At 42.2% G+C, this 22,723-nt stretch overlaps 1 protein-coding gene across 15 annotated transcripts in view; it reads right to left on the reverse strand.

Moving 5' to 3' along the window:
- The window catches only part of KIF13A (kinesin family member 13A), a 230,481-nt gene that overhangs the window by 56,530 nt on the left and 151,228 nt on the right, over positions 1–22,723 (reverse strand). For 8 of the 15 annotated variants that reach the window (XM_031666945.1, XM_031666939.1, XM_031666946.1 and 5 more), the window contains 9 exons: positions 22,274–22,486; positions 19,258–19,368; positions 16,403–16,537; positions 13,556–13,686; positions 11,350–11,436; positions 11,080–11,246; positions 7,385–7,504; positions 2,895–3,108; positions 942–998 (listed from right to left, as the gene is read on the reverse strand). In XM_031666945.1, the coding sequence (XP_031522805.1) occupies positions 942–998; positions 2,895–3,108; positions 7,385–7,504; positions 11,080–11,246; positions 11,350–11,436; positions 13,556–13,686; positions 16,403–16,537; positions 19,258–19,368; positions 22,274–22,486 (1,235 nt within the window). The remainder of the gene's footprint in view (positions 1–941; positions 999–2,894; positions 3,109–7,384; positions 7,505–11,079; positions 11,247–11,349; positions 11,437–13,555; positions 13,687–16,402; positions 16,538–19,257; positions 19,369–22,273; positions 22,487–22,723) is intronic. The other 7 variants (XM_031666952.1, XM_031666951.1, XM_031666948.1 and 4 more) reach the window with 3 other exon arrangements.

The following is a 22,723-nucleotide window of genomic DNA, read 5'->3' on the forward strand; positions in this document are numbered from 1 at the left end:
TTTTACCTCTCAGCCTCAGTTTCCTTAGGTGTAAAGGCAGTAGCAATTGTGAGGATTAGAGGAATACAGGAACAGCAATTAGTACCTGGCACATGGTATAAAATGGTCTATAGATATAAGGTGTTGCTGTGTTGCTTTTTTTTTTTTGGAGACACAGTCTTGCTTTGTCACCCAGGCTAGAGTGCAGTGGTGCGATCTCAGATCACTGCAACTTCTGCCTCCTGGATTCAAGCAATTCTTCTGCCTCAACCTCCCAAGGAGCTGGGATTATAGGCACCTGCCACCACACCCAGCCAATTTTTGTATTTTTAGTAGAGACAGGGTTTCACCATCTTGGCCAGGCTGGTCTTGAACTCCTGACCTCATGATCCACCCGCCTCAGCCTCCCAAACTGCTGGGATCACAGGCATGAGCCACTGCGCCTGGCCAGGTGCTGCTTTTATTACTACTATTAATTATTATCATAACACAGGTGTTATTGGGAGACTGCAGAGAGACCTGGGTTCAAACTCTGGTTTTTTCACTTACTAGATGGTTGATTAAGGCAGGATATTTAAACTGACTGCCTGACCTATAAGACAGGGATAATAGTTCCTATGGCAAACTGCTGCTGGGATGTTAATAAAATGCCTGGACTATGGCAATCACAACAGAAGTCTTCAATAACCTATTGTCCTTATTATGGCAGTCGTGATTATTATTATTACCATTTCCTCTACTGTAGGGTCCAGACCTACTGGGTCTGTGGATTTTTCTCCTCATGTGCGGAGATGAGAGATCGTAGAAATAAAGACACAAGACAAAGAGACAGAAGAAAAGACAGCTGGGCCCGGGGGGCCACTACCACCAAGACACGGAGACCGGTAGTGGCCCTGAATGCCTGGCTGTGCTGTTACTTATTGGATACAAGACAAGGGGGCAGGGTAAGGAGTGTGACCCACCTCCAATGATAGGCAAGTTCACGCAAGTCACATGTCCACTGGACAGGGGGCCCTTCCCTGTTTGGCAGCCAAGGCAGAGAGAGAGAGAGGACAGCTTACGCCATTATTTCTTCCATGTATTTCAAATACTTTTAGTACTTTCACTAATTGTGTTACTGCTATCTAAAAGGCAGAGCCAGGTGTACAGGGTGGAACATGAAAGTAGACCAGGAGTGTGACCACTGAAGCACAGCATCACAGGGAGACGGTTAGGCCTCCGGATGGCTGCGGGCGGGTCTGACTGATGTCAGGCCTTCCACAAGAGGTGGTGGAGCAGAGTCTTCTCTAACTCTCCCGGGGAAAGGGAGACTCCTTTTCCCCGGTCTGCTAAGTAACGGGTGCCTTCCCCAGGCACTGACACTACCGCTAGACCAAGGTCCGGCTAGGTAACGGGCGCCTTCCCAGGCACTGGCATTACTGCTACACCAGGGAGCCCTCTAGTGGCCCTGTCTGGGCATAACAGAGGGCTCACACTCTTGTCTTCTGGTCACTTCTCACCTTGTCCCTTCAGCTCCTATCTCTGTATGGCCTCGTTTTTCCTAGGTTACAATTGTAGAACAAAGATTATTATAATGTTGGAATAAAGAGTAATGCTACAAACTAATGATTAATGACACATATATAATCATATCTATAATCTATTTCTAGTATAACTATTCTTATTCTATATATTTTATTACACTGGAACAGCTTGTGCCCTCGGTCTCTTGCCTTGGCACCTGAGTGGCTTGCTGCCCACACTCCACCACTCTCTCCTTTGAGAGTTCTGATATAAATATTTTAAAGTCATAAATCTTTTATTTTTAGTCAGGTTCTTTTTTTTTTTTTTTTTTTAGACAAAGTCTTACTCTTGTCACCCAGGCTGGAGTGCAATGGTGCAATCTTGGCTCACTGTAACCTTCCCTTCCTGGGTTCAAGTGATTCTCCTGCCTCAGCCTCCCGAGTAGCTGGGATTACAGGTGCCTGCCAGCATGCCCACCTCATTTTTATATTTTTAGTAGAGACAGGGTTTCACCATGTTGGCCAGGTTGGTCTTGAACTCCTGACCTCAGGCGATCCACCCACCTTGGCCTCCCAAAGTGTTGGGATTACGGGCGTGAGCCACCGCGCCCAGCCTGAGTCAGGTCAGGTTCTTTCTCTGTCACCCAGGCTGGAGTGTGGTGGCACGATCGCAGCTCACTGAAGCCTTGATCTCTGGGGCTCAAGTGACCCTCCTACCTCAGCCTCCCAGGGAGCTGAGATTATAGGCACGAGTCACCATGCCTGGCTAATTTTTTATTTTTTGTAGAGACAAGGTCTCGCTATGTTGCCCAGGCTGGTCTTAAACTCCTGGGCTCAAGCAATCCTCCCAGTGACCTTATAGCCATGCCCACCACACCTGGCTAATTTTTATTTTTTGTGGAGACAAGGTTTCACTATGTTGCCTAGGCTGGTTTCAAACTCCTGGGCTCAAGTGATCCTCCCGGCTCAGCCTCCCCAAAGTGCTAGGATTACAGGTGTGAGCCCTGCACCCAGCCATAAATCTTAAACTTTCACATTTAGTAGATTAATCACCACTGAAGTTGTATTTAAATAGATTCAAAAGCATACGAAATAAGAAAAAAATGCTTTTGTGTTAAAGAAATTATTCAAACTTTCTAAATTTCAATACATACCTGTATAACCCTTGCAACCTGGCACCATTTTTACTGAAGGGTAAAGGGTTGTGAGGGTAGGAGGGGTCTTTAACAGCTAACATTATAGTAAACATACTTAGGGTGGGCAATATCTGTGAAAGGAAAAGCTAATAGGCAGTAAGTCAGATATGGGATTAAGAGTTCTCTCATTGCCACGTTTGTCCCTGACATGTCTCACAAACCCCTCCCTCAAAGCCCCACGGCCTTGACTCTGGGCTGCCCGCATTGCAGTTCTTACCTCTCTTCTGCCCACTGGGTCACCTTCTGCTGTGCTGTCTGGCTGCTGTAGGCCAGGCGGTCAGGGCTGCTGCTCGGTGGCTGCCTGTCGGGGGAGAGCTGCTGGCGGAGTTGCTCCAGTTCCCGCTCATACATGAGCCGCTGCTCCTCCAGGGCACTTCTCTTTTCTTCTAGGTATTGCTTCTCCAGGACCTGAACCACGTTTTGAACTGGGTCTAGTGAGCCAAGAGACAAGGCAAGGTGTCTTAGTGGTGGCTAAAACAAGCATTCATCCCAAGCACTGCAGCCTGTGGGGGCTTCCTCTAGCAAAGAGTCTAGCCAGTTAACACACTTTATGTGAGAGGCCTGAGGGGCCACATCAGGGAAATCCTCTCAAATTCTTTGTTACTGACATTGCAGATAAATGCCCTTTGTATGTATACATTCTCCACATCCTCTATGTTACTTTCTTCAATTTGATGAGCTCATCCTAACATTTAGATAAATCATTAATCTACTACCAAGAGATGGGGAAGAGAGGGGAATATGATCTTATCCACTGGGAAGAAAAACTTCATGAAATCTAGGACCACTCCAAACACAGAAGCACATAAGATTTGATCTTTCTTTATGGTAATTCATTTCTATGTCCATTTAATATCAGTTTTGGTATATGACAAAGATTTATGACTTTCACCACAAATCTTATTACTCTTGAATTTCTCTAAGGTAGGAGGAAACTTATAGATCACAGCATATGTTTGAAAATATTGGTTAAGGATATGGTCTGGCAATTTCTCAGACTAGTATCTAAAAGGACAATTCACTTGCAAAAATAATAAAAACCTGTTTCTAACATCTCACATGTACAGATACAGAGCTCACCACCATGCACATGGGTGAACAGGTATAGATGTACTAACAGATCCTGCTCCAATGAGCTACCCTGATGGCTGTGGTGTAGGTAAATCCTAATGGGCTGGGCAGGACATCGACTTGGTAATGACCAGTGAGCTGGATACTGTGGAGAAAGACCAAGGCTCTGGCCACATGCACAAAAGGAGAAAGTTACCGACATCGCTAAGTGAGGACAGTGTAGGAAAGGAGAATATTAGACAATCTCTGTAGAACAAGAAAATCATCATCACAGTTAATATTTCCCAGAACTATATTACTGAGAAATGCATTCTCAGACCAGCCTGGGACATGATTTCCTCCTTGTACATTCACACATTTGCCTGCTATTCAGTGCCATTTATGCTGTATCCCCACACACTGGTACTCGGTTTAATTTCCAGAAAAGAAGCTGAAAATTAAAGTCACTCAGGAGGAATTTTTATATCACCTGATTGCTATTGACTGATTTTTCCAAGATACCCTATCAACTGGTAAAATACACAAGTAAATTGTACTAATTTTCTGTATTAGTAGTAAGAGAAAAAGATAACATGTTAGCTTCAAAAAATAAAGTTAAATAATTCAAAACAAAAAGAACCAATTTTTAAAAAATCACAAGAAAAGCTCAGTATAGGTGAGTTGTTTTAATACAAATGACAACCACAATGGCAACAATAACCCTACCAGCTCCTGGCTACATCTCAGGTAGAGGCTCTATCTGCATTGCATGCATCACCTCATGAAAGCTTTGCAACAAGCCTAAGTGTGGATACATCCTGATTTTAAAAATAAGGAAACTGGGGCTCATAAAGGCTAAATAGCTGATTTACATCATGTAGCTACAAAGTGACAGGGTCAGGTTTTGAACTCAGATAACTAATTGGCTGGGGTAGGACATTCACTTGATAATAAACTGATGTTGTATTCTTACCTCCAATGTTTTGCTTACAATTAGTATTTTGCAAAAGAGTGATACTTTTAAAAAAGATACTGTTTTATTGATATAAAATTCTAAAATTCAGCATTTTTTTCAAAGCAAAATAGTTTTCTTTGTAGAGTCCTGAAACGAGTCCCTAAAATATATCATTTAAAAAGCTGATGGAAAACAAACTGGGGGACGGGCATGTTGGCTCACGCCTGTAATCTCAGCACTTCGAGAGGCTGAGGTGGCCGATCACTTGAGGTCAGGGGTTCAAGATCTGCCTGGCCAACATGGTGAAACCCTGTCTCTACTAAAAACTAGCTGGGCTTGGTGGCATGTGCCTATAGTCCCAGCTACTTGGGAGGCTGAGGCAGGAGAATTGCTTGAACCCAGAGGCGGAGGTTGCAGTGAGCTGAGATCGTGCCATTGCACTCCAACCTGGGCAACAGAGTGAGACTCCATCCCCCATCCACCAAAAAAATAAATAAATAAATAAATAAATAAAATAAAAAATAAACTGGGGGGAAAAAACCCAAACCAAAAAACAAACAAAAAATCTTATGCAAAGGTAGATCCTGGGTGGGTAAAACATTATCTATATAATAATAACCTATGTATTCCTAAGCATCAGAACTTCTGACAAAGTCCTATAACTTCTAAAAAAAATATGAGATTTATGGTAAAATTTTTTGAGGGCATCTGAAGACATTTTAAATGTAAGCTCTAGAGAAGAAAAGTTCTCTCAGAATTAAAAAAAAATATATACACATATTTCTCAAACAGTATATAGGCTCTGGGCTTAAAAAAGAAAGGACAGGGTGCTACAGTACTTGCTGTCCATTTATATTTAGATAGAGCCCAACTGTCCTAACAGCGTTTATAAATCTTTTTCAGAGAAACTGGAAAACACATCATTTTATAAAATTGCATTATAGGGTTTTTGCTACGAGATTCTGAATAAGATACATAATCCACATTTCCATTGTTAGTCAGTAGTGCAGAAACACACATGATCCCAAATGACTGAGGCAGAGGGGATCTCACCCCAAGGTTCCATGCTGACACAGGCCACGTGAGTAAGGCTGTTTAAAACTGCACCAGCAGCTGTCATGACACAGCACTACCACTACTCACCGGGAGTGACGAGTGGCCACAGATCAAAGTGCAAATACAGAAGAGAGAGCAACTCAATGCATCCTTCCTCTGAGACTCCCACAGTAGTCTTGCAAGCCCCGTTCCCGGAACTCCCAGATCTGCCCTCATCACACACAGCTATGGTGGAGGTCTAGGGGCTGGGTTTTTGTTTTGCCTCTGATCCCTAACAGTAGTCTGGAAACACCTTTCTCACGGACATGTTTGATGACATTTTCTTTTCAGATCAATTAACCAGTTTCAAGTCTTTACTCCTACAAGCAGTATATTTTAAAACAGACCATCCAGATCAGCACGTTGATCTGATTCTATGTTGTGGCCCAGGACAGAAGCCAAAGATTATTTGGCCCTTTCTCAAAATACCAACCAAATATTGAGAGATTGTCCACAGGTTTATTTTTCCTATCACTTTCCTTCTCTTGAACAAACTGTTTTAAATACTGAGCCAGGTGCCCAAAGCCAAGATCTCAAAGAGGTAAGTATTTTAGGAAAAAAGAAAGGACCACATTTAGTTTGGGCATAGCACTTTCTCGTCCTCATTAGTGTTTTCTTTACTTAGTAGGTAACTATGCAATGAGCTCAAACCGACCCATCATCCCAAGGATGGAAAGGAGAAAACGGCAGTGGTAGTGGCGCCGGTAGCGGGGTATTTATATGAGAAACAGAATTAGAATTAATCCACAAACAAAATGTCTAAAAAACTGAACTGAAGGGAAATAGATCTTTGGAGAAAAAAAGAACTATTTGATCCCAGATGGAACAAACTGGCACTATGTATGACCCTTTGTCAGCCCCTTAATTGTTCTTTATTTTTTAAATGTTTTATAGAGATGAAGTCTCACTATGTTGCCCAGGCTGGTCTCGAACTCCTGGCCTCAAGCAATCCTCCCACGTTGGCTTCCCAAAGTGCTGGGATTACAGGAGAGAGCCACTGCGCTTGGCAAAGTTGCTCTTTCTTTAGAGCTGCCATTGACATTGAAAAAAGAGATGATTCTTATTTTGTCTGATTCCAATTTCAAACCCTTGTGAAGAAGGCATTATTGTCCACAAATACTAGGTTTCTTTTTACTTTTAATTCAAATGAACTGGGTTTTAGATCAGTATTTATTCTAGAAACTAAAAAATACATTATTCTTACCTATTACTGGGATAATGTCGGTGAATATATATCTGCAAGTACTACTGACCTGAATTGCTTTGCTGTCAACAGCAATAAAGCCATCAATAACAGCAGTAATAACACCAATAATACTTTTCAGTGCTGTTGCAAGCACAGAGAAGAACAGCTGCTGTTAGAGTTGAACCAAAATCTGGGAGGCAAATGGAAGTGTGTGTATCTATGTGTTGGGGTGGGGTGTTCATAACTGAAAAGGAATATTCCTCAATGAAGAATACAGGGCACCTTCATCAGCCAGAAAACTCCAGCTTCTTCCCAATCATGTTAGTTAGATTTTTGCCAAAGCATGGAGCATGTGCATCAATCAGCAGCACTGCTAAAAACCAGCCAAGCTCCCTCATGCCAATGCCACTCAGTTAAAAACCTTTCTCCCAGTGTTTGTGGAGGACCTTCGTCTGAAACCACATGAGAGGGAAGAGGATCTTCAAATAAGACCACCAAGGGGATGACCACCAGGCAGACAGGCTTATTATCGGGAAGCCACCTAGCAGTAGAGGAGAATCACAGTGAACACCGTCCAGCCGCCAGCACGGCAGCACTTGCATCAGAGACTGTGTGTATGCCCCAAAGGGAAGCTCCACTGGAACTGGGTAAAGGATGGGGTGGGGGGGAAACACGACTTCCTTTTTTTTTTTTTGAGATGAAGTCTTGCTCTGTCACCCAGGCTGAAGTGCAATGGCGCAATCTCACCTCTAACTGTGGCCTCCACCTCCCAGGTTCAAGTGATGCTCCTGTCTCAGCCTCCTGAATAGCTGAGACTACAGGCACGCATCACCAAGCCTGGCTAAATTTTTGTATTTTTAAGACAGACTGGGATTCACCATGTTGGCTAGGCTGGTCTCGAACTCCTGACCTCAAGTGATCCATCCACTTCAGCCTCCCAAAGTGCTAGGATTATAAGAGTGAGCCACTGTGCCCGGCCATAAATATAACTTCTACATGGACAAAATCAACATTGGAGAGCAAGGCCTGATGTGGGATACAAAAGAATAACTCACGTTAACACTGTGCACCAGGCCACTGATGACTAATTGGTGTGGCTGAGAGGATCAGAGGAATTAACAAATGCTTACTAAATACTCACTGGTCATTGAAGGAGTTAATTTATATATAAGAAGGTAGTAATTGATTAAAATAAGAAACCTATGATCTGGGATGGCTAAATGGTGAAACCAATACCACCTGTAAACTCTGCAGTTAGCGACTAGAGATGTCTAGATTCTGTAATGTTAGCTGAAGCCATGAGCTCTCTCCAATGGGAGTTCTTCCACCTGGAGTTTAGAGTCTACATCCTACATCCTCCTGGACACCCTGTGTTCACTCAGGCGTCCAAAAGATCACTCACAGGAGGCTTGTCGCTCAGGCAGGTAGTCACATGACCCATTAATGTGATTCTGACGTCTCAATATCACTTTGGAATGTCTTTGGGATTCCTCCCAATTGGTGGGGAAGTGGCAGCGTGGAATGAAGCTTGATTTCTAGCTATGGTCCACCCTGCACTGCAGGGCCCAAAGCCCCAGTGGCTAATCTTAACACTCGACTCTGTTTAAAGACAGAAACTGCCAAACTTTTCTCATAAAGTTGTTTATTTCCCACTTTTTTCTTTGTGGTTCTATCCTTTTTTTCTTTTTTTATTTCCCTTGGCAGACAGAGTTTTGCTCTTGTTGTCCAGGCTGGAGTGCAATGGTGCGATCTCGGCTCACTGCAACCTCTGCCTCCCAGGTTCAAGCGATTCTCCTGCCACAGCCTCCTGGATAGCTAGGATTATGGGCACCTGCCACCATGCCTGGCTAATTTTTTTTTTTTTTTAATCTTTTTTTTGTATTTTTAGTAGAGACGGGTTTCACCATGTTGGCCAGGCTGGTCTTGAACTCCTGACCTCAGGTAAGCCACTTGCCTCAACCTCCCAAAGTGCTGGGATTATAGGCAAGAGCCACCGTGCCTGGCCTCTATACTCTTTATATAAATACATTACACTTGTTTTTCACAGTCTGGCTTTTTCTCTGTCTCTCTCTCTCTCCACTCCCACCCCTGCCTCCTTCCTCCCTCCCTCCCTTTTTCCTTCCTTTCCTTTCTTTTTTTGAAACAGACTCTTGCTTTGTTGCTCAGGCTGGAGTATAGTGGTGTGAACTCAGCTCACTGCAACCTCCGCCTCTCAGGTTCAAGTGGTTCTCGTGCTTCGGCCTCCCGAGTAGCTAGGATTTCAGGCATGCACCACCACGCCTGGCTAATTTTTGTGTTTTTAGTAGAGACGGGGTTTCTCCACGTTAGCCAGGCTGGTCTCGAACTCCTGGCCTCAAGTAATCTGCCTGCCTCAGCCTCCCAAAGTGCTGGGATTACAAGTGCGCACCACTATGCCTGGCAAATTTCTGTATTTTTAGTTGAGATGGGGTTTCACTATGTTGCCCAGGCTGGTCTTCAAGTCCTGGCCTCAAGCGATCTGCCCGTCTTGGCCTCTTAAAGTGCTGGGATTACAGATGTGAGCCACCATGCCTGGCCTTTAATTTATATATATATATATATATATATAATTTTTTTTTTTTGAGAAGGAGTCTCATTTTGTCACCCAGGCTGGAGTGCAGTGATGCGATCTTGGCTCAACCTCTGCCTCCTTGGTTCAAGCAATTCTCCTGCCTCAGCCTTCCCAGTAGCTGTGATTATAGCCATGTGCCACTATGCCTGGCTAACTTTTGTATTTTCTGTAGATACTAGGTTTTGCCATGTTGGTCAGGCTCGTCTCGAACTCCTGACCTCAGGTGATCCGCCCACCTCGGCCTCCCAAAGTGCTGAGATTACAGATGTGTCACCATGCCCAACCCTTTATTTCATTTTTATAATTAAAAAAAAGAGGCTCCCTAGGCAAAAACTTCATAATCAGAAATCAATGAAAAGGCCAAAAACTTTATTCCTGCAACAGAATCCCCAATTTGATATGCCAGAGATCTGACTGATAATTCTCTCACCATGTGCTTGCCTTGGCAGCACATATGCCAAAATTCTCTATGCTCAAATTCTTCCCAGATAGGCTCAAAGAGTAAAGTGAGAAAGCCACTGTTTAAGGGAAGAGCTCAACTCTCAAAAACAAAATGCTCTTCAAGCCCCCTGTCAGGTAGAGGCGGCCTGTGGCAGTCAGGACCCTGGAGGTCCACCCTGGTTCAAGTTAGGGAACCTCAGGTGCCCCAAATCAGATGAATGGGAAGGGGAGGTTGGACTGAGCCTACAAACTACCTTTCTCAGGTGCCCCTAAACAGCCTCAGTTTTATCCTCATAAAATCGTTCTAGTCCCAGAAATGTCATCTTCTGGTTGGTAACAGGAGAAAACTGCTGTCTGGTTTCTAAGTCCCAGTCATCAAGTCTAGTAATTAAGAGACTGAGTGATGGGATAAGAAAAAGTACATTTATAAAACAGCAAAGAAGGAAAGAATTTGGTGTCTATTTTATTTAATGCAGGCAGGTGTGTATAGGCACAGAAGAAGAAAGAAAAGGTGAAGGAACACAGACTTTTAGACGTGAAACTTGGAGTATAAGTCAAACAAAGAGGCTATAAAGCATTTCATTTTCACTATCATTTTTGTAAAAGTGATCTGGGCTTATTAAATAAGTATCTTTGGGGTACAATTTCCAGTTGAGTTTATACTAAAATGCTGTGACTTTTATCTTTCCATTAGATTATATTTGAAATTCCTGAATTTATATTCTCTTGGGGGTTTTTACATTCTCAAGGATTCAGATATGACAGGCTCGATGATGAGAAATTTGGTAAGGAATTCTGTCAAAATCATTCAGTATTGCAGGCCCGTGGAAATGTTACCATAATTGTCTTGGGAATAAGAGGTCTCAGTAACAGGACCATCCATATCCTGGTTGTAACTGAGGGAGAAGACCATCTCCCCCATATCTTGTCATTAGTTATTCACTGATGGCCTTTTAAAGAAATGAGCAGTTTTATGTGTTTAAAATGTGGAATGCGGAATGACACTTGATGCATGCTTATCCCTCACTCGGTGGTGTGAGGTGAGGAAATGTCCAAGGCGCTGGAATACAGCGTGAGGGTCTTACCATTACTATTCAGAGTTTTCATGATAACTTCCATCTGTGCAAATTCATAGTTATAGTCTGGTTCAGAGGAAGCCTCACTGGCTGCATCCAGGTCATGCTCCGGCGGACCCGTTTCTTTTTCAAAGTCTTTCAACCAATCTCGACGTTTCCTCTTAGGTAAGTTTATTCTGTGGGGTTTTTCACCATTAGAGAAAATCAACTTGCTTTACACTTAAATAGATAACAGAAAAAACGTATACGAAAATATATTACAGAACACAAAGATGTTACCTAAAAAAGTGATTATTTCCCCATAGGATTCGGTCACCATGCCACAGCTGGGTGGTACTGCACACAAGGGTGCCGTTCACACAGGACCTGGGAGAACACGAGGGAAAATACCAGGTGAATGGGAAGGAGCACAAGACCCTGCCCTGGTAGCCAAAGAGATAACTAGGGGAGCTTTCTCTGAATAAATGCATTCCAACTAATGCTTAAAGAAGGAAGAGCAGAATGTGTAACTACTATGAAAACACACGATCTAAGCCATGAGGACCAAGGGCCGCCAACACCCCACAGAGAATGACAACCTGACATGATGCACTCCTGATGGAGACAGAAAGCACCACCCATGGCTATTCTTGTCAAAATTTGAGCTGAACCTGATCAAGCTTCCACATTTAAATGCCAATTTAGGAAATACAGAGAACAATGGAGGATGTGAAATTATGCCATGGGATGCAGTGAGCAAAATCCTGACTGTGGGAACCTCTAGGATCAACAATGAAGTGACTTCAACAAATAAAATGCAAGGAAGAAGAAAGGCAGAGAGAGACAGGGATAAACAGACACACACACAGAGAGAAGAGAGGAAGAAGAAACCCATTTGTTAAAAGAGATCTAAGAGGAATACTATAAAACAATGGTAGGATCTTATCTGGATCTTAATTTCCAGAAACATCTGAAAAAGAACACTGATGAAAGAACTGGGGAAATCTCAGCACTGACTGGCTATATGATGATTAGTAAGGAAATATTATTAATTATTTTAGGTATGATGATATTGAAACTATAAGAATCTTCATCTTTTAGAGAGACATACTGAGATATTTACGGATACAATGTTATAAAATCTGGAATCTACTTTAAAATAATTTTTTTTTCTGGGCGTGGTGGTGGGCACCTGTAATCCCAACTACTTGGAAGGCTGAGGCAGGAGGTTTGCTTGAACCCGGAAGGCGGAGGTTGCAGTGAGCCAAGATCTTGCCACTGCACTCCAGCCTGGGCAACAGAGTGAGACTCTGTCTCGAAATAAATAAATAAATAAATAACAAATAATTCTGCTTTCTTTTTGAGACACGGTCTTACTCTGGTTGTCCAGGATGGAGTGCAATGGCGCAATTATGACTCACTACAGCCTCAACCTCCTGGGCTCAAGTGATCCTCCCACCTCAGCCTCCCGAGTAGCAGAGACTACAGGTGTGTACCACTACACCAGTTAATTTTTTTTATTTCTTGTAGAGTAGGGGGTTTTGCCATGTTGCTTAGGCTGATCTTGAACTCCTGGACTCAGGCAATATGCCTACCTCGGCCTCCCAAAGTGCTGAGATTACAGGTGTGAGCCACTGTTCCTGGCCTGCTTTAGGAAGGGGGAGGAGATATGGAAGGCATACAAATAACAAAATCGTCTATGAGGTGCTCATTTTTAAAACTGGAGGATGGGTCCATGGGGTTTCATTATATTATTCTCTCTACATTTTTTATTATTCTCTCTACTTTTTTTTTGAGACAGGGTCTCGATCTGTAACCTAGGCTAGGCTAGAGTGTAGTGCCATGACCATGGCTCACTGTAGCCTCGACCTCCTGAGCTTGAGTGATCCTCCCACCTCAGCCTTGTAAGTAGCTGGGACTACGGGAATCGAACACCATGCTCGGCTAATTTTTTTATTTATTTTCTGTAGCGATGGTGTCTCACTATAATGCCCAGGTTGGTCTTGAACTCCTGGGCTCAAGCAATACTCCTGCCTCAGCCTCTGAAAGTGCTGGGATTACAGGTGTGAGTCACCCCGCCTAGCCAATTTTCTGGTATTTAAAAACAAAACAAAACATTGGAGGTGGACGAGATAACTAAATAGTTAATTGAAGGTTAATTTGCCAAAGGACTGTCAGGTAAAGTTTGATGAAAGAAAAGAAGTGTCATTTGGAGTTTTACTTTTCCAGTAAGTTAGTTACTCTTTTCACTTACTCTCATTATTGGACTCCTGATCTTTACAGGGTTCTAAAGCTCAGAGTTATGGAATAAGTGGAACTAGAACTCCCATACAAAAATAGTCACTCCTTCACAGTAATCACTCTCTACAATCAGAAGGCCAGGACCCCTGGAGGACCCAGTGTATCCTTAACTTTAATATAGCTGAAAGCAAACAGAAAGAGGCAGCCTTCTCCTTCTGAAAATAAGGCACACAAGACACGTGAAGTCGCCATTTACTTTTCTTACCTTGCATTTTCTTTTGGAGTAAGAGTGACATCTCCATCAGACGCAATGTCAATCTCACAGTGCTCAGGCTGAATTCCTATGCCAAAAAGCTGGATATCTTGAGAGGTATCTGCACCCACCCTGGTGTGATCCTAGTAAAAGATTATTAAAGAAAGAAAAACTCACACTTATGAGTAACTTAACAAAAATTTATCACAGTCAGTTTGAATAACTCATCAACATATGCACAAAAATATTAAACGAATCCTGCCAGAGATGTTAAATATCTTAAGCATTAAAAGTAAAAAGCTTACCCTTAATACACCAAATTAAAAAATGTTTAAACACTACCAAAAAAAAATCCCCAATTGACAATGATTAGTTGTTGTTTTTAACACAGGAAATTGGACTTGACAGTAGAATACTTTGAGTTTCAGTTTTGACTTGACCACGGGCAAGCCAGTTCACTCTCTGAGCCTCAATTTCTTTGTTGGCAAAACCAGGATAATATTATCCATTTCGCCTACTTACATTTCTTTTAGGATCATCTGAGTTAACAGTGAAAGTGTTTTGAAAACAGTTACATAAATTTAAGAACCATTAAAAAGCAGTTTCATTGAGAGTCATATTTTAAAATATCCAACTTTGAAAATGCTAAAAATGTTGGATTTCTAATACTGATATGACATAGAGCATGGCTGCCTGTGGGTCACACCATGTACAAACTTGTGGGTTTTTTTTTGACATGCTGTCTCACTCTGTCACCCAGGCTGGAGAGCAGTGGTACGATCTCAGCTCACTGCAACCTCCACCTCCTGGGTTCAAGCGATTCTCTTGCCTCAGCCTCCCGAGTAGCTGGGATTACAGGTATGTGCCACCATGTCCGGCTAATTTTTATTTTTAGTACAGACAGGGGTCTTACCACGTTTGCCAGCCTGGTCTTGAACTCCTGGCCTCAAGTGATCCTCCCCCCTTGGCCTCCCAAAGTTCTGGGATTACTGGCGTGAGACTGACAACATTTTAAACTACAAACATAAACATAAACCCTTAGTCCTCAGGGCTATGATATCATTACATGTCTCATAGACTCCGGAAAACTCCATTCACCAATACATGCGTGATAAAATGAGACAGCAAAGGCAAATGACATGTTCACGTTTCTATTAAAGTAGTTTTGACCTCATAGGCCTCCTGAAAGGTTCTCAGAGACCCCAGATCACACTTTTAGAACTGCTTGCTTACACTGCAAAGTGAGAAACAGGACATCTGATTGACAGTAAATACACCACACCTGGCCTCATGTGATTTTTAAGTACCCGAACCGCAGACATATGAGGACTGTGACTATTGGTGATTCAGTCACTGCTTGTCCCATTTTTTTTTTTTTTTTTACTATTGCTCTTAAAATAGTTTAATAACTACAATAATACTTCCCTATTTGACAGAGAAAGTATAAGGATTGGTCTTTCAAAATTAAGATTTCAGAGACAATTCCTTACCCCTACTCATTGTCTAAATGAACAAATCTTAAGTTTGTTGGGGGACTCTCAATAACTCAGGGGCTATCTGTACCATATTTATGTCTCTAGGAAAGTAGAAGGGAAAGGATCATAGAAGACTGAGGCTCCTTGCTTCAATTTTGGCTTATTCTCCATTGCATTTCATATATTTACTAGGCAGATCAGAATCCTTAACAAGGTGCCTCATTGTTCACAAGCGGGCAATACCTCTGCATTTAGAGCTTTAGGTGTGTGAACTGCATATACAAGCTGCCTTCAAGTCCCCAGGTCCCCAGTCCTTGAAAGTTTGTTTCTGTAACTCAGAAAGTGTATGTGTGAGATTAAAAATGCCCTGATGGTTGGCTGAATGCCTTATGTCAGTCGCGGTGTCCTAAATCCATGTCAATCAGATATCTTATTTCTCACTTTGCAGAGTAAGCAAGCAGTTCTAAAAATGTGACCTGAGAACCCCTGGGGTCTCTGAGAACCTTTCAGGAGGTCTATGAGGTCAAAACTACTTTAATAGAAACATGAACATGTTGTTTGCCTTTGCTCTCTCATTTTATCACGCGTGTATTGGTGGGGTTTTCCAGAGTCTATGAGACACGTAATGATGTTATAGCCCTGAGGGCTAAGGGTTTATGTTTATGTTTGTAGTTTAAAATGTTCTTAGTCTTAGCATCCAATACAGTAAACACAGATATAACCCAGATACACAAAAGTTCTTTGGAGTCCTTGATAGTTTTTAAGCGTGTAAATGGGTTCTGAAGTCAGAAAATTTGAGAACTGCTACAGTAAGCTATCCAACATAGCATATCCTGCAACCACAGTGGCAACAGGGCGGCCCCATCCCACCTCTACACTTGAAGGGTGATTATGGGACCAAAAGTTATTTCCTGAGGATGTAGGTTTACAAGGGATAGAACTAGAAGAACACTGTTGTCTATTTAATCTAGGACGAGGGTCTGCTTTAGGCTTGTGTTGATCTTGAGATCTCCTTGGAATTACTCAGAAGCATAACTAAGAACCTCTAGAGCTTCTCGGGAGCTTTGTGGAAGAACACAGATATTCCCCAGAATCCTCACCATCTCACACCTAGAGCCTTCTCATATAGCGAAGCATCACCTCCATACCTACTGTTGTCCACTTGTGCCCCTCTGAGACTGGACTCACAGGAGATCAGCCCCAGATGATACAAAATAGCTGTTTTTCCTTCTTAGTGGGGATCTGAGGGCACTATCCATCTTAGTTTTATTGAGGGCTAAGCTGGATACAAAAAGCAACATCACAGAGACAGGCTTCCAGATTCAACTAGGAACTATATAGGAATGAATCTTGATTGCAACTATGTATTTATATGTTCTCCTACCTTTAGATAATAAACCAGAAGTTCATTAAGAGCAGGGTCTGCATTCAGATTGACTAAGTAGCATTTGTCATCCCCCACCTTGATACCAGACATCTCCAGGGAAATCCCCATGCTTTCAAGTTGTCGTTGTCTTTCCTGTGCACAAAAACAGACAAAAGAAGGAAACTATTTGTTGTTCTATTCATAAGACGTATCCACGGAAAGAGTAAGTCACTGTTTCTGGGGACGGTGCCAATGGGATTACACATGCTGCTCTGCTCAACCACATTAACAGAGAGTCTACAGTGCACGACATCTTGTGGCAGGCGTGATAGGGGCACCAAGGATGAACCAGACACCATTTTGGCTCTTAAGGAGCTTAGAGTCTAGTAGAGGAGACAAGACCATATAACTAGAGCACAAAAGAAGAGAGTGTTGTGCTATTGGAAGGGTACAAAATGCCAGGGGCTTCCAAGGAGAGAGATCATGATGGGTTAAGAGACCAAGAAAGGTTGGAGAAAGAGAATATATTTGAGATAGTTCTTGAAGCATAAGAAGAATTTCAACAGAAATATAAGGATAGGGTGTTCTTGGGGTAGGGCATACGGAAGCACAGTAATGAAAGGTTCAGGACATACTAGATGATTTCAGGGGCCAAGAACCCCTGGCAAATATGGGAAAGCAGTGGGAGTTGAGGCTGGAAGAGAAGGTTGGGTCTCTACTGCGGAAAGCCTTGCATTCATTCATTCATTCATTCAAGATATATTTATTAGAGTCTACAATGTAGTAGGTATTGATCTCGGGCTGGGAATACAGCACTGAACCCAATAAAGTCCCATCTTTCATGACAAGTTATATTCTGGTGGGAGGAGACAGGCCATAAGAAAACAGTTAAGTCAATATGGTACACAGAATTTCCAGTGGTGTTAAGTACTACAGAGAAACATAAAGCAATGTTAAGCGGGGTAGTGAGTGAGGAGTAGGGGTATGTGTGGGTGTGAATGATACCTATAAGAAACATATCAGCAGAAGGCTGGACTGGGTTCCAGTGACTACTGTTAAGCTACGTGATCGGGATGGTCCAATATTTCCAAATGATCAATAAGATTAAAAATGTTCGTGAAATATATAATGTAGAGAAATTCATAATGCACACAACCCCGAGAAATAGTACTTCCTTTATATTTTAACTTAAGTAAAAGTTAAAATATAAACATACAGCATTTCCTAATAAGCCCAAATAATCAAATACATTGAAAAAATTATGATATGCTATATGTTACAAATTCTCTGTCAATTAGGTAGCCTCTTGGGAAGCCAAGGCAGGTGGATACCCTGAGGTCAGGAGTTCGAGACCAGCCTGGCCAATGTGGTGAATCTGTCTCTACTAAAAAAATACAAAAATTAGCCAGGTGTGGTAGCACACACCTATAGTCCTAGCTACGTGGGAGGCTGAGGCAGGAGAATAGCTTGAACCTGAGAGGCGGAGGTTGCAGTGAGCCAAGATTGCGCCACTGCATTCCAGCCTGGGTGACAAAGCAAGGCTCCATCTCAATAAATAAATAAAACAAAATAAAATAAAAATCAGGTAGCCTCTTTGCCAGGTGATCTAAAAATCACAAAACAAAGTTGGGCACAGTGGCTCACACTTGTAATCCTAGCGCTTTGGGAGGCCAAGGTGGATGGATTGCCTGAGCTCAGGAGTTTGAGATCAGCCTGGGCAACACAATGAAATCCCGTCTCTACTAAAGTACAAAAATAATTAGCCAGGAGTGGTGGTGCAAGCCTCTAGTCACAGTAACTCGGGAGGCTGAGGCAGAAGAATCGCTTGCACCCAGGAGGCGGAGGTTGCAGTGAACCAAGATTGCGCCACTGCACTCCAGCCTGGGTGACAGAGTGAGATCTGTCTGCAAAAAAAAAAAAAAAAAAAAAAAAAATCCACAAAACAGACTTTCGCTTAAATGTGATGAGCAGGAAATATGAATGACATTTTCTGTAACCATGCTTGTTCAAATTTAGTGCTATCTAACACGTCTAGCAAATACATGGGCCAAATTGTACGTTGATAAAAAGACATGACGTCAGTGTCTCAAAGTGATCTTTGCTGGGCCAGGCACAGTGGCTCACGCCTGTAACCCCAGCACTCTGGGAGGCTGAGACCAGAGTGTATGAGACCAGTTGAGCTCAGGAGTTTGAGACCAGACCAGGCAACAAAATAAGACCCCAGCTCTACAAAAAAATAGATAAAATTAGCTGGGCATGGTAGCACGTGCCTGTGGTCCCAGCTACTTGGGGGGCTGAGGCAGGAGAATCACTTGAGCCCAGGATGTTGAGGCTGCAAAACATCTATGATTGAGCTGCTGTACTCCAGCCTGGGTGACAGATGGAGACCCTGTCTCAAAAAAAAAAAAAAAAAAAAAAAAAAAAAAGTGATCTTTGCAATCTCTGGTTCAGCAGAAAAGGGCCCTTAGAAGACCTTCCAAGGCCGGGAGCAGTGGCTCACACCTGTAATCCCAGCACTTTGGGAGGCTGAGGTGGGCAGATCACCTGAGGTCAGGAGTTTGAGACCAGCCTGGCCAACATGGTGAAACCCCATCTCTACTAAAAATATAAAAATGAGCCGGGCATGGTAGTAGGCACCTGTAATCCCAGCTACTCGGGAGGCTAAGGCATGTGAACTCCTTGAGCCCAAGAGGTGAAGGTTGCAGTGAGTCAAGATCATGCCACTGCACCCCAGCCTGGGCGACAGAGTGAGACTCTGCCAAAAAAAAAAAAAAAAAAAAAAAAAAGACTTTCTGAAGATGACAGGAAACTACACAGAAAAGACAATAAATGAAAAAGAATCCCAATATTTTAGGGCTAAATTATCAAGCTACCTGTGCGATCTCTTCTGTTTTCCTCAGCTTCTCTTCCCAAGTCACTGTTAGTTCTTTTATCAGCTTTTCAGACTCTTCGAGCTTCTCTTTCAGTTCTGGGGCCTTCATGGCCTTTAAAATGAAACCAGAGATATCTGATGTTCAAAATTTTTCCATTATGTACAAGACAATCAGTTACTGTCCCTCTTAAGCAGTTATCAATAGTTTGTTGGAAAAAATTAAGTTATATGCTGTTGGGGTGGGTTTTTGACCTTTATTAATCAAACAAATGTAAGAGAACATGGCTGCTCCCTGAAAAAGAAACACCAGTGTTCTGAATGAAAATGAAACAAATCATTAGAGTCATTTTATCCATCATACTTAAATTTCACATTTAAAGCCCTAGAAGATGCTAACGTTCAACTTTGAAATAGATAAGCAGGAAAAATATTACTTAAGCAGATTTCTTTTTCAGTAAGACAGAGGTTAACACTCATCATCAATAAATGAATTCCAGTTAAATTAATCTGCAAGAAAAGGTAAAGACTTCTCATGTATTTTAAATTTTGAATCTGGGCCTTCAGACTACCTTTCTCCACTGATGGTCATACGTTTTGCTTATTTATCATTATCATTCACACAGAAGCAGCACAGCTGGCTAAAAGGGCAGTGGTTTCCCTTCTAGTTTGTTCAGGGAGAGTAACTAAGAGGTTTCAATACAAGTATTTGCAGCTTAACAAAATTTTGAGGGGAGAGGCCTTTACTTGTCAATAATGTGCTTTGACACCTTAAAGTAACATGAGCCTCTACAGAGTAAAACTCTATGAACAAGAAAGATGGCAGAGCTTGGACAAGAAGCTGAGACATGATGATGTGAAAGCTAGCTGAGTATGCCTGAGGCTCATGGTATTAACAGAGCCTGACAGTGGTATTTAGTGCTGAGTACAGTGGGACATATATGAAAATTATAGGCCAGGCCAATGGCTCCTGCCTGTAACCCCAACGCTTTGGGAGGCTGAGGTGGGTGGATCACTTGAGACCAGCCTGGCTAACATGGCGAAACACTGTCTCTATTAAAATACAAAAAAAATTCGTTGGGTGTAATGGCGCATACCTGTCTGTAATCCTAGCTACCTGGGAGGCTGAGGCAAAAGAATCACTTAAACCCAGGAGGTGGAGGTTGCAGTGAGCCAAGATGGCACTGCTGCACTCCAGCCTGAGCAAAAGAGCGAGACTCTGTCCACACCCACCCCCTGCCCAGACAAAAAAAGAAACAGAAAAAGAAAATTCTAGGTGGACCTATGTGGCTCTTCTTTTGTTTCCGTTGGCCAGGTATTGCTTGAGCCATCTGGCCTAGATTATATGGTCATAGTAGAAATGCAAATAAGTAGATAATCCACCTATCAATACATTGCAGAACCATTATACTTTCCCCCTAGCATCATGACTATTTTCAAGGTTTATCAGCATTTTTATTTTTCTGGTGTTTTGCCACCCTTCTTACCATCTATCTAAAAATTATACTTAATGTACTGAATGATTATAAATAATAATAAAAATCAGCAACATTTATTGAGCACTTACTATGTGCAAGGTATTGTGGTAAGTGCTTTCTAGTATCAATGTTAGGCTAGGGATTGGGGATAAAAAAATTAATAAAACGCAGCATCTTGTACTTTAAGAGCCACAGCCTGGAAGAAGAGAAAGATATATAAACAAACAATTACAATGCAATGCCAAGATCACCAATTAATAGAGTATTCAGACTCCTGGCTTCACCTTTTTGTTTGTTTTTTCAGTCTTCTATTGAATACTTTTTGATGAAATATGCTGATGGATAAAAGTATTAACATAGTGCTTGGCATGTAAATGTTCCATAAACAATGGCCATTAACTGTGTTTTTCTTTCCTTTTTTCTTACAACTTAATACCCTCCCAACTACAGTGGGGTCAGAAGAGAGTGGTGAAGGAATGCGAACTTAGAAGTGACAGATACACTCCCAAGTCCTGGCATGTGGAACCCTGTGACTTAAACTAAGGCACTTGGCCTCCAAAGCTGTCCTCTTACATATTTCAAATAAGACAGTGCCTCGCCCAATAATTTGTAAAAAGCAACACCTATTTGGAAGAGTATCATTATTAAAGTTTGAGTAAAGCCAAAGAAAGAAGATAAACAATGCAAAAAGATTTTGTTTCCTGATATAAATGGAAAAGTAAAAGATTTCTGAATTATTCCTAACGTTTAATTATCTTTGATCATGCTATTTCCATGGCTTAAGAAGGAGATGATACCTAACTAAATTCCCTGAAAACTGCAAGGCCCTGTGGAAATAATAGTTTATAATGTTAATATAAACAACATACTTTCTCACTGAAAGTTCAAAGGCCAACTGATTTACTGAAGTAAATGATCAGGTATAGCAGGAATTATCTCTTATTTGTTTGTTTCCATGACTATAAGTTCCTAGGACAGAAATCTTGTATTACTCATGTTGGTCTTCACAATGCTTAGCATTTGGCAGATGCCAATAAACAATGAAGTGCTGAACCACATTGAGATGATGTATTAGTCCGTTCTCACATTGCTATAAAGAAATACCTGAGACTGGGTAATTTATAAAGAAAAGGGGTTTAACTGGCTCATGGTTTAAAAGGGGTTTCAGGCTATATGAAAAGCATGGCTGGGGAGAGGCCTCAGGAAACTTACAGTCATGGTGGAAGGGGAAGCAGGCACATCCTACACGACGAGCAGGAGGAAGGGAGTGAAAGAGGAGGTGGCACACACTTTTAAACAGCCAGATCTGGTGAGAACTCACTATCACGAGAACAGCAAGGGGGAAGTTCACCCCCATCATCCAATCACCTCCTACCAGGCCCCTCTTCCAACACTGGTGATTACAATTCGACATGAGATTTGGGTGGGGACACAAATCCAAACCATATCAGATGACCTGCAACTGCAAATGAGCACACCCTTGCCAGTCAAATCCCGCAAGCCAGGGAACTTTACCAGCAGGGAGCACCAGGCTGCTTTTACCTCTGCCTGAGAGAGCTGCTCTCTCAGTTTCTCGACTTCCTCCCGCAGTTCTCGGATCACTTTTGCGTTGGGGTCCTCATTCACAACAGCATGGTTCACAATCCTTTTTGCTCGGTCTGCATATCTTAATGTGGAGAGGGTCTCTTCATAGTTGTCTGCGGCTGGGCTGATTGTGGCTATCATAGAGGTTTGGCTGTTGCCCCCCAAATTGTCCTGCCAAGTATTTCAAACAGCATTTTAGGAAGCCCACTCCATGGACAACACATATGATAAAAGCACTAAACGTGTTATGTATGACATTATTCTCTATGAAGGAAACATTATGTGGAAATGGACTGGCATTTCACAAATAATGTCAAGACAAGATGAAATGTGTCCTCTCCATATTCAAGCAATGAATAATGCCTGTCAAACGGCATTCAAATGGAATAAAAAGGAGCAGAAAATAGT

Source organism: Papio anubis, chromosome 6 (genome assembly GCF_008728515.1).
Source record: "Papio anubis isolate 15944 chromosome 6, Panubis1.0, whole genome shotgun sequence".
Taxonomy (NCBI): Eukaryota; Metazoa; Chordata; class Mammalia; order Primates; family Cercopithecidae; genus Papio; species Papio anubis.